Genomic DNA, 12,332 nt, shown 5'->3' with positions numbered 1-12,332 from the left:
CCCAATGATTGTGTATAATGGTATTATACATCTTGATAAGGTACCAGCCTTGACTCAGTGGTTGAACTCTCATGTCTGAGTCAGAAGGTTGTGGGCTCAAGCTCCAGTGCTTCATTCTTGTTGCTGTGTGTTGCATTCTAATGACAGAGTAATACTGTGTGGCGTTTGCTGCCATCTACAGAATTGTGGCATTTTTCTTAACTTTTTTTTTAAGTATGCACGACACAAGAAATACATCAATGATTATTTGCTATATTATGGTGGCTCGAAAGAAGACTTAAAGAGATCAACGTAAGTAATCAAATATGAAACAACTCTAATTAATTCATACGTGATAATGCTCAATCTGCAATGTGTCCCCTGGTACCGACACATCAACAGGTCGAGATAATATCAATTGTGAGAATAATATTCAAGCTCTTTAGTAACATCATCTCAGCCCTCTAACTGTGTTACTATCTTGGAATTCATTTCATTTTATTAAGTATTTGTACAAACTTGACATTATTTACCACTGTTTTTTATTTTTGGCTCTTTGCTGCTGGAGATGTTATTGCAGACTGTATAGAATAGTTATTTGAACAGCCATCATATCAGGAATCATTTCACTGCAAGTTATAGGGAATATATTATTTATATGCATTATGCATGCCCAAAAGGTGTAGAAAACTTTTATTTAGGTTTGAATTACAAACACTACCAGCACTAGTTGGCTAAATATTTGGCTTAGTAAAATGCAAAATGGTACTTTGTAAAAAATATATTAAAAATCTAAATGATATTGTTACTGTATAACTTTCAATAATTAACCTTTTTAAAAAAAAAAACAGAACAATACAAATAAAAAGAATGTTCAGTACGCTAGCAACATAGGAACAGGAGTAGACCATTCAACCCCTTGAGCCAGTTCCACCATTCAATTAGATCATAACTGATCTGTATCTTAACTCCATCTACCCACCTTAGTTCTATAACCCTTAATACCCTTGCCTAACACAAATCTTTCAATCTCAGTTTTGACATTTTCAGTTGACCTAGCCTCAACAGCTTTTTGTGGAAAATAGTTCCAGATTTCCACTACGCTTTGTGTGAAGAAGTGCTTCCTTACATTACCCTTGAATGGCCTAGCTCTAATTTTAAGGTTATGCCTGCTTTTCTGGACTCCCCCACCAGAGGAAATAGTTTCTCTCTATCCACCTTATCAACTCCTTTTAATCATCTTAAACACCTCATTTAGATCACCCATTAATCTTCTATATTCAAGTGAATAGAAGCCTAGGCCACGATTTTGCTGGCGTTCAGCGGACCCAATTGGTGGCGTGCCAGCTGTGAAATTTAAAATGATTGACAGCAGGCCGGAACCCGCTCTCAAAACGCGCACACCGGCATTTCCCAATGTCAGGTCTGCCAGCACTGAGCAGACCTGACAGGCAGTGGCGGGGGACCCAATTCAAATCATTAGTGGCTTGTTTACAGCCACTTAACAATGCTTTTCCCCCAACTTTTTAACTTCCTCAGGTCTCCCACGGGTTTCCCGCTGTGCCTAGATCTAGTCAGTGAAGCTGAGGCGTGAGGTCAGCGGCCATTGAATCAGCTGATGAGGTGACCGCTTCAAATGTCAACTCAAAGCTCCCAGCTGATTGAGATATCTTCCCTTAAACACTGACATCTCTAAATTGCATTTCCACTACAGATTCAGGATGCTGCAAGTCTTTACACAAGTCTCCATGCAGTCTGACATCATTACCTCTCCCACCATTGACAGATCGCTTCTGTCATCTCTACTTCACCTGCCATCTATTCCATCAGCATGGGTGCACTTTATACTCCTATCACCTTGGTCCTCAGAATCTGACTACGATCAGCCCCAACACCAGCATCACCAGGCACACCAGCAGCACCAATGACCACACCAACCTTCTCTGCAATCACCTGATGCTGCACAGGACAGAGGGCATCAGCACCCGACCACATTGCTGCCTGGGACGCCAGGGATGGCCTCACCATGGCTATATTTACTTCACCTGGCTACTACACCCTGGCTGCCACATGATGTGCTAGGTTGACACCACCCCACACCAACAACATAAAGTATCCCTGCAATGCCCAAGCCATTCCTTTCACACTCATCAGTATTGCGGGGTGGGGTACTATTCACTGCAACTCACTAAGCCACTTCCAAAGGTGCCCACAAATCTGTCCAAGAAAGCAAAGTGTTGAAAATAAAGATTTCAGTGTTTGACAGCACATTAACAGAAACTTCACATGAACATTGGCTAAAACACACAAGTGCCTACCCTTGTGTGTTGTTAGTTAGTATGATTGGACTAGGATGAGGGTGCGTGTGAGGGGTGGCTAGTGAGATGGGGAAGTGATAATGTAGAGAGAGAGGGATGAGTGGAGGTGCAAGGAAAGTTGCTTTGCGTAAGAGTGTGCAGAAATAGGGTAGGGAAGGCAGAGTGATGGGGATGTGATGAGTGGCACAGCAGGATGAGGTTGAGTGTGGCTTTGCAGTAACGTTTCGTGATCTACTGAGATCATTGAAAGGTTTGTGCCATTACAGTCTGGCCCTCCTGACGACATCCCTGCTGTGCCCTCCTGTGCAATGTGTAAACCAGGCTGTGTTGATCTCCTGGGGAGGTGTCTTCCGCCCATTGGAAGGGAAGAGAACCTTCCTGTGTGCTGTGACCCCCTCTATAAGCATATGGAGGGAGTCATGGGAGAGCCTGAGTGCTGCCCTGCACCTCTGTGCTGCGCTTGTCAGTGTTTGCAGCACCTCAATGCTGTAGAACACTGACAGCACAAATGTCAAAGTAAATTTGCGCATGGTCCCTTTAAGGAAACCGGCTGGTGATGCGTCGTCAAATGACGTCATCAGACCCGCTTGCTTCAGTTGGCTGGGAAACGTGCTGGGCGGACTTAACAAGCCCAATCGGGGGAAATTCATGTCGGAGGCCGGGATGGAGCCAACAGCGAGGCCGGGACCCACTGAGGTAGGGAAAATCACGGCCCTAGTCTATGCAACCTCGTCTCAAAATTTCACCCTTTTAGCCCAGGTATCATTCTGGTGAATCTGCGCTGCACCTCCTCCAAGGCCAATATATCCTTCCTGAGGTGCGGTGCCCAAAATAACGCAGTGCTCGAAATGAGGTCTAACTGTAACATAACTTCTACCCCTTTACATTCCCGCCCCCTTGAGATAAAGACCAACGTTCGCCTTTTAAATTATTTTTTGCTGCATCAGAGCTTGAAATTCAAATCTATTGAATAGTAAATACAGTACATCTACTGCTCTGCAGCAAAAACAACTAGATCACCAGTAAATTAAAATGGGGAAAAAATCAATCATGTATAATGCTGCAGTTTATTTGTTTTTAGTAATATAACAGTGTGTAATTGACCTGGATGAAAGAAAATTACCGAGGAGAAACTAAGACATTATGTAAACCTTGATGTCAATCACAGCAGTCTGTGCAAACCAAGTTCTAAAATAAAACCTCACCAAAGCAGTCTGTGGGGTGTAGTACTGCTTCAACTCAACATCTGTTTACTATTATTGGCCACGAAAGGAAAATGTTTTAATTGAATTTTGTCTTTGAATTTGTAGCCAATGAGGAATGGCTATGGAAGTGTAAATTTCAAACTTCAACACTTGACAGCTAGTTGATATTACCAGTGAGGTAAAATGTGTGAAACCTTAGCTGCTGATGTCTTGTAAAGACTTGTTGGTATACCAGAAACCTTGCAGGACTCCACTTGACTTGTGTTGCTCGACAATTAAATCAGTTTCCCTACTACATTGCTGGTCCAAATCAAACACTCATGGCCTTGATTTAATGTACCAGTGCTATTTTTGAACCCTGCAATGTACTTTATTTTGTTTTTGCATTTTAAGCCTCCATGATTACCGAGTTCGCTGAATATTTTTGTTGGCAGGGTGAATGATAAAACAGACCTGGACGTGATCAGAGAAAACCATAGGTTCTTATGGACAGAAGACGATGAAGCTGATATGACATGGTAATCAGTGCTTTTTACAAAATGCTTATGGATCATTTTTGTCTTTTAATCTTTTACATTTACTGCTCAAGTTACTGCTTATATTTGCCAACCTTCTGCAGAAAACATAAGCTTGGGATAACAAAGAGTAAAGGGAAAAACAAATATTTTGTACCATTTTTGCTTCAATTGTATCTTCTTAGGCAGTCCCTCGGAACCGAGGATGACTTGCTTCCACACTAAAAATGAGTTCTCAGGTGACTGATGAGTCCAATGCAGGACCTAAAGTCTCTGTCACAGGTGGGGCAGATGGTGGTTGAAGGGACGGGTGGGTGGGGTGCTTGGGTTGATGTGCGCTTCTTCCGCTGTTTGCGCTTAGCTTCCGCTTGCTCCCAGCGAAGAGACTCGAGGTGTTCAGCGCCTCCCCGGATGCCACTTTGTGCAGTCTTGGGCCAGGGATTCCCAGGTGTTGGTGGGGATGTTGCACTTTTTCAAGGAGGCTTTGAGGGTGTCCTTGAAGCGTTTCCTCTGCCCACCTGGGGCTCTCTTGCCATGTCGGAGCTCCGAGTAGAGCGCTTGTTTTGGAAGTCTTGTATCGGCGTGCGGGCGATGTCCATCGGAGCTGATCGAGCGTGGTCAAAGCTTCGATGCTGGGGATGTTGGCCTGATCGAGAACACTGACGGTGCGCCTATCCTGCCAATCGATTTGCAGGAGCTTGCGGAGGCAGCGTTGGTGGTACCTCTCCAGTGCTTTGAGGTGCCTGCTGTACATGGTCCATGTCTCTGAAGCATACAGGAGCGTGGATATCACTACTGCTCTGTAGACCATGAGCTTGGTGCTGGGTTTGAGCTCCTGGTCTTCAAACACTCTCTTCCTCAGGCGACCGAAGGCTGCACTGGCACACTGAAGGCGGTGTTGCACTTTGTCATCGACGTCTGTCCTTGTTGACAGTAGGCTCCCGAGGTATGGAAAGTGGTCCACGTTGTCCAAGGCCTCGTCATGGATTTTGATAATCGGGGAGCAGTACTGTGTGGCGGGGGCAGGTTGGTAGAGGACCTTTGTCTTAGGATGTTTAGTGTAAGGCCCATGCTCTCTCACGCTTCGGTGAAGGTGTTGACGATAGTTTGGAGTTCGGCCTCAGAGCGTGCGCAGACGCAAACGTCGTCTGCATACTGTAATTCGATGACGGAGGATGGGACGACCTTGGATCTGGACTGGAGGCGACAGAGGTTGAACAGTTTCCCGTTTGTTCTGTAGATTAGCTCCACTCCAGCGGGGAGCTTACTGAGGGTGAGATGGAGCATTGCAGCCAGGAAGATCGAGAAGAGCGTTGGTGCGATGACACAGCCTTGCTTGACCCTGGTCCGTACATGAATTAGGTCTGTGGTGGATCTGTTGGTCAGGATCACAGCTTGTATGTCGTCGTGAAGCACGCGGAGGATGGTGACAAACTTTTGAGGGCAGCCGAATGTGAAGAGGACACGCCATAATCCCTCACAGTTGACGGTGTCGAAGGCCTTTGTGAGGTCAAAGAAGGCCATGTACAGCGGTTGGTGCTGTTACCTGCATTTCTTTTGTAGTTGACGCGCGGTGAAGATCATGTCCATTGTGCCCCTTAGTGGGCGGAATCTGCATTGTGACTCTGGGAGGAGCTCTTCAGCCACTGGGAAAAGGCAATTGAGGAGGATTCTTGCGATGATTTTCCCTGTGGCAGATAGCAGGGAGACTCCTCTCTCAATCGGACTTGTCGCCTTTCTTGAAGATGGTCGCGATTACGGCGTCTGAGATCCCCTGGCATGCACTCCTCCTTCCAAATAAGAGAAATGAGTTCATGTATTCACGCCAATAGTGAATTGTATATCGGTTTGATATCTTACAACCTTTTAGTGAAACGCTTACAAAGATTTTATTAATTTAGTCAGGTGTTTGTATTTAATAACATACTGTTTAGTTCCTTGATGTTAACTCTTGTAATGAGTATTAATTACCATCGTGTTTAAAAATCTTGTTTTGAAGTCTAAAGCAAAATAGTGGAATTTTTAATCATTTAGCAAGATTTGATATACTGTTCCATCAGATCTGGTATTGCCACCGGAGCTGTTGGACAGTTCTGCTGTCTGTAACTGGAATTGTAGTCTACTGATCTCTTCAACAAGCTCCTAGTACACAGTGCAGACTTGACAGTAATGGAAAGACACCAGGGAAAACACCACACTGATTGGCCACGTGTTTCATGCTAAGCTGGGAATGGTTTATAAATCAGGAATTAAGATGAACAGTATGGTACCTAACTTTCATTGGTACCTTAAACTGTTTTCTGAATCTAACACAAATTATTTTTAGATTCTCCATCTTCAAACTGAGTTTTTTGATGAGGTTTTACGCAAGTGTTTGCCTTGACAGTGCCTCGCCTCAAGGAACTGGAAATATGGTAGATCTGAATTAACTGGAGACATAGCCAGTGGCATCTTGTATTTACCACTCGAGCACTCAGAAGGTCTGGGACCTGGCAGATCTTGGTTTGCAGTGGATTGAGTCTGGCGTCACTGGAGAAGGAGGCCAGAATTTTAACTACTTGGATAGCTGGATATTTGCCTGTTCTAGACCAGGGAACTGAGGGGAAGCATGTTGATTTGAAGGAAATTTTAATTTTGCATTGAAGCGCACATAAACGAAAATGGTTTCCTTATCTGAACAAGGTTTCTTCATCTTTTAGGGAGAAAACACTGGCAAAGAAATACTATGATAAATTATTCAAAGAATATTGTATTGCTGATTTGAGTCGATACAAACACAATAAGGTATGTATCTGAAAACTGTGACACTTTATTTACATATACATAGAGTGAAAATGTTCATTTGATGATAATGGCCCAGATTTTGCAGTAGAAATAACAGTGATGCTATCAATGTACCTCAGTAAGGCATCTTGAATCTGATTGGCTAAGGAGGTACACAGTTGCTTGCCTTGTTCATACAGGTCCCAGATCCCCAGTAGAGGGTGCAGCGCTGTTTTGGCTCTCTAATCACTGCAAGTTCCAGTGCAAAAGCCCATAGAAGTCTGTGGGCAAGTGTAAATGTAATGACAGCTAGTGCCATTTGTTCGCTGCTAACCGCAAAATCCAGGGCAATCATTTTATACAAGGGAACAAAAGTAATATTTTCACACTGAAATGATGTTATGGTAGAACTGTTTGATAAACTGAGGGCAGAAAGTGACTGGGAGGGAATAAAATGGCTGAAGCTATGTTAGCAGAACATAAAATACACCCACACTACAAGCATTGTCCTACATTCTCTGGATGCGTGCTAGACGCAAGACCTTTACCACTATAGAAGATAGCTATCTAATAGTATTAGTGATACAAGCCTTTATACTTTATAATGAGAATGTTTTTCTTATCCCAGCAAAGCTAGTCGTAGTAGTGTTACAATTAAAAAGTAACACTTCAAATAGAAATACAAAAATTAATTGGAGGTAAATGCTGTTTAAATGTACATCAGTCATCAAATGGTTCTACGGTAACTTTTTACTTAACCACTATGTTCCTTATTAATTCTATTTTAATTATCTTGACTATAGTATCTTCCATTTACTAGTATCAGTTTTTCATCTGACAGTTTGGATTTCGATGGCGAGTGGATAAAGAAGTGATTTCAGGAAAAGGTAATGTTTTTCCAATGTTAAAACAAACGATAAGACTGGTTGGTGCAATGGGTTAGACACCAGACTTTCATTTCTGAGACCTGATTCAAATTCATCCCAAGTTGATGGAGTGACCATGAAAGTCTCTTCTATTTGGTGGTTGTAAGAGTCCCACATAAATGAGTTTAGGCAGTCTTAATCCAGTTCTTTGTGGGGTATGAGTCTACAGCACAAAATTGCCAATAATTGACACTAAGTTGACAATCTGAGAGAGGGAAATGGAGAAATGTTGCACCAGTACCACTGTTATTTCTATACTTGGCATTTATCAACTTTGGTGAGCACAAAATTCAGGTAAAACCATCTAAATTTCTATAGTGCTTATATCTGGATCTTTCAGCATTGTACAAATTAAGATGTCAGCCTTGGCTCCGTGGTAGCCCTCTCGCCTCTGAGTCAGATGGTCTATTGTTCAAACTCCACTTCATAGAGTTGAGCACATAATCTAGGCTGGCACTCTAATGTACTGGGGGAAGTGCTGCACTGTTGGCGGTGCTGTCATTTGGATGAGACATTTAAACCAAGTCCCATCTACCCTCTCGGGTGGACGTAAAAGATTCCATGGCACTATTGGAAGACGAGCTGGGGAGTTATCCTGGTGTCCTGCTCGGGTATAGCACAACTAGTTGCAGAATACAGCTTTCTTACCCTTCTCCAACAATATGCCTCCAATGGGACAATTGCAAATGCCATAGACAGACATAAATAGTTAATGGACTGATGATCAATCTAGCACGTGTGTGGATACAGCAGCTGTTTACCCAGCCTCATATGTCTGGTAGTAATCAACTATATTGTCCTGCAGTCTTTATTGCATATTCGCAACTTCCCCATGTAGAAACAGGAACAACAGAGAACCTCTCAATACAGTAAACAATTTAAAGAGGCCACATCATTGGCATAGCTAGAACCTCCCTAGTGTAAAGATTCTTATGAAATTAAACAGGACATAGTTCTGATCTTTCAGACAGAGTACCCAATGCACTCGTGCCACCACCCTATTTCCATTTAATTTACCATTAAAACTGGTACTGCCTTTACGTGCGTTAAACTTAACTAAAATTTTGTTTTATAGTTTTTTTTGGATTCTCAGAAATATTCCTGTTTATAATTGTGTGAACTTGATTGTAAGCTATCTATAAATAACAGTCTTATTAGACAAGGAAATGTGAGTTTATGTCACTGCATTTATCGCATGTTACGTGTTCTGCAAGTCCAAAATTCTTTGTTTTGCATAATTTAAAAAGAAATAACTCCAGCATTATATCACATTGTTCAGCCAGTCCTGCATTTGAATTTTCTTGAAGTGGCCACAAATTTTGAACTTAATATTTTTATAAAATTGGTAGATTCAATGGTGGCCTTACTTGTTCTGTGATTTGGGGACAAGACTGTGCTGTTAAAGTCAATAATAAACCCAAGAGTGAATTAAAATGTAATTGTGTTGACACTAGTGCTGACATTAGAATTAAAGGAAGATTTACGGCAGAGGCCTGAGATATCCGAGGACAAATACAAGCCATTAATTGGCAGCTTAAATAAACACAGCAAAGTCAATCTGGGACAAATTCAGTTTGTATTGTTGAGGGCTACATAAAAATGATGACATATAGCCTACTAAATACTGTTAAATGACTGCATTTTTGCCCAAAAACTAGTCATTAGAAATATTTATTTAACCTATATAAACCTAGTTGTGGGATACAAAAAGTGTGAATGCATTCTTAATAAAATCTCATGCACTTTTACAAATTTTCTCAAAAATCTCGAGTAACAATATAGGAAAATTCAGTGACGGGGAGATACTTGGCCTGCGCATATAGTAAAATGTGTGTTCTGAGCAAATGATAACGATTGCATGTTAACAGAAATTAATGTTACATGCGTTTTATAAAGAGAAATAGTATAAATTGACGTTCTACCATTTGTTTTACATACAACACCTAAAATTAATTGACAGCTTACAATTACAGAAAAATCATACTGTTCCTCCAACTTATTTATTGCCATTGTAATGTCATGTACTAAAAACCCCATTCATTCTACAGGAAACTTTGTGCTATCCAGCACCGACGGGACCGAGCTGTTGCCGTTCCCTCAAAACTGTCGGACACGCCAGCGCTGATGTTGAAACGGAGATTTTCAGCTCCGTGTGAATCAACAAACCCTGTTGCTTAGCAACAGCTTCTAAACAGTCGGCAAGCGTCTCTAGCTGAAGCTGTTGCTTAGCTACAGACCTTGCAGAGCTTGACTGTTGAGAAAAAAGCAACGCAACGAAAAGAAAAAAAACCTAACGAAACTGCTCCTGATTTTTGCTGGTGGCTCGAGCTTGCCGGACATCTAGCCTCCGGATAACACACAGTTTCCTGTACACAGTTGAAATACCAATACTGTCCCATGACTACAAGAAAAATCAAGAGAGAGTGAGAATACCACCAATTGGCAATGTTTTTGTGAATGAGTTCAAGTTTGTTAATATAATTTTTTCCACTTCAGGTCAGTTTTGCTGTGGAAACAAATATTGTGATGTGAAAGAAGGACTGAAAAGTTGGGAGGTTAACTTTGGTTACACTGAACATGGGGAAAAAAGGAATGCCCTTGTGAAACTGAGTAAGTCACATCTCTATCATCTTGTTACTACATTTGGGTGTGACGAGTTTATTAGTCTATTTTGAGATCTGGAAATAAATCTGTTGCTGCTGATCCACTTAGTTAATCTGCGGGGCCAGGTGGTCATATCTTGTTTATACTGTTATTTGCCTGACCAGCTGATCTTGTGTTGTTAACCATCATATTGTGCTGATTTACCATTATTTGCTTAAACTTAAAATGCAAAAATACTTGAGCTGTGTGACTTGTGACTCCCAGTATCAGGAAAAGGTAACAAGATAGCCTTCCCTGGCTCCTAAGTTCATGTGAATTATAGGACAAATATTTAGCACTACGTATTGAGCTCATGAAGATCAGCTTTCCTGCTGTACACATTCAACAGTGAACCACGACACGTAATTCAATGTTCACCTGTTGTAATGAGAATGCTGATGCTTCATATTGCAGTTGTATGGATCAAAGCTCGACACTTGACAAGTTTTGAACTCTAACCACAGCCTAACTGGTGGTGGCAGGCAGACTCCTTATTTAGTCGATGTCAGTCAAGGCTATGGAAAATAGCCCAATCTGAAAAAATAAATTAATCGCTGAGGCTGAAAAGGAGAAATTCTTATTGCTTCAGGCTGCTTGGCACATGAACAGCATCCCACATAGAACAAACACTTCTGAAATAAAGAAAGAACTTGCTTTTATATATTGACTTTCAAGTCACTGTAATGTCCCAAAGTGCTTCACAGCTAATTCATTACTTTAAGTCACTCTTGTAATGTAGACAAAAACAACAGCCAATTTGCACACAACACGATCGCACAAACAGGAGTGAGATAATCTTGTTGGCAGCGGTGTTGGTTGAGGGATTAATGTTGGTCAGGATGCCAGGCCATATTCCCTCCCCTTCTCTTTGAATAATGCCATGCGATTTTCTACATCCACCTGAACTGACAGACAGAGCCTCGGTTTAACATCTCATCCGAAAAGCGGCACCTCCAACAATGCAGCACTCCTTTAGGCTGCACTGAAGTGTCAGCCTATATTATGTACTCAAGTCCTGTTGTAGGGCTTGAACTTGTGACCGTCTTGCTTCCGAGGCTGTCACGTGTACTAACAATGCAACCAAAACAATCCAAGAATCGTCAATTTCATTCTAATGGACAATTCAGCAGTGTACTTAACCAATATCAGCCCCCTGGACCACCTAAACACCTGTTTGTAAGGTTCAAATCCTAACACACTCTGTACTTTTTGTGCATTGAACAAGGTACTCTGTACACTACACTACATCAGCAATGTACAAATGTATAACCATTGTGCTTCAGCAAAAATGCAATAAAAAATCTAGTCAAGCCATGCAGACTAAATTTTAGTATTCGTTTATTTGTTAATTTTTCTAATTGATAGTCAATGATGTCAATCTTTCTGAAGTTGTGTTTAAATTGAAAATTTTCTTTTCTTTATAGGAATGTGCCCAGAATGCTCCTATAAACTGAACTATCATCACAGGTAACATACCTTATTCTACATTATTGCTTAAAATAAATGCAAAGAAAGATGTATTGGCTATATTTATATCAGGTTATATATTAATGATAGTTGTCATGCTATATCTGCTGCTTCCTTACAAATGATCAGAATTGCTAACTTTTAAACAAGCATAAGTGGGTTACGTGATTAAGAAACTTCAATTGAAATGAATGGAGAGAGTTATTTCCACATCCTCGAATCAGTGTTTTGTGTATGTAAACAAAAACATTAAAAATTACATCTATCTATACAATAGATTAAAATTGTTTGTTAGGTCATGCGAGTCGTTGAAACCTGTAAATATTTCCTATGGGAATTTCAGTTTTACAATATCAACACACTTCGCTGTAACACTTGCCTATAACTATTACTGTCACACTACTAGGTGGTGCTTTAATGGGAATGCCAATGATAAATGACAAGTGACCTGTAACAATTGCCTGTCACACCAATACTTGCTGCTATATATTTTTTTCACAACAAATTACTCAAAAT

General features: G+C 41.3%; 1 protein-coding gene across 2 annotated transcripts in view; it reads left to right on the top strand.

Annotated features, from left to right (window-relative positions):
• fra10ac1 (FRA10A associated CGG repeat 1) overlaps window positions 1-12,332 on the top strand; it is a 53,362-nt gene that overhangs the window by 17,687 nt on the left and 23,343 nt on the right. For both annotated transcript variants that reach the window (XR_015079228.1, XM_085994804.1), the window contains exons 5-10: window positions 215-291; window positions 3,937-4,020; window positions 6,717-6,801; window positions 7,622-7,667; window positions 10,203-10,316; window positions 11,774-11,816. Coding sequence is in view for 1 of the 2 variants with exons in the window: in XM_085994804.1 (XP_085850930.1) it covers window positions 215-291; window positions 3,937-4,020; window positions 6,717-6,801; window positions 7,622-7,667; window positions 10,203-10,316; window positions 11,774-11,816 (449 nt within the window). In the remaining variant the exon portion in view is untranslated. The remainder of the gene's footprint in view (window positions 1-214; window positions 292-3,936; window positions 4,021-6,716; window positions 6,802-7,621; window positions 7,668-10,202; window positions 10,317-11,773; window positions 11,817-12,332) is intronic.

This window comes from Somniosus microcephalus, chromosome 8 (genome assembly GCF_052327205.1).
Source record: "Somniosus microcephalus isolate GS21.2 chromosome 8, FLI_Smic_1.0, whole genome shotgun sequence".
Classification (NCBI taxonomy): domain Eukaryota; kingdom Metazoa; phylum Chordata; class Chondrichthyes; order Squaliformes; family Somniosidae; genus Somniosus; species Somniosus microcephalus.
Note: the sequence above shows the minus strand (reverse complement) of the source record. Positions and strands in the feature narration are given on the sequence as shown.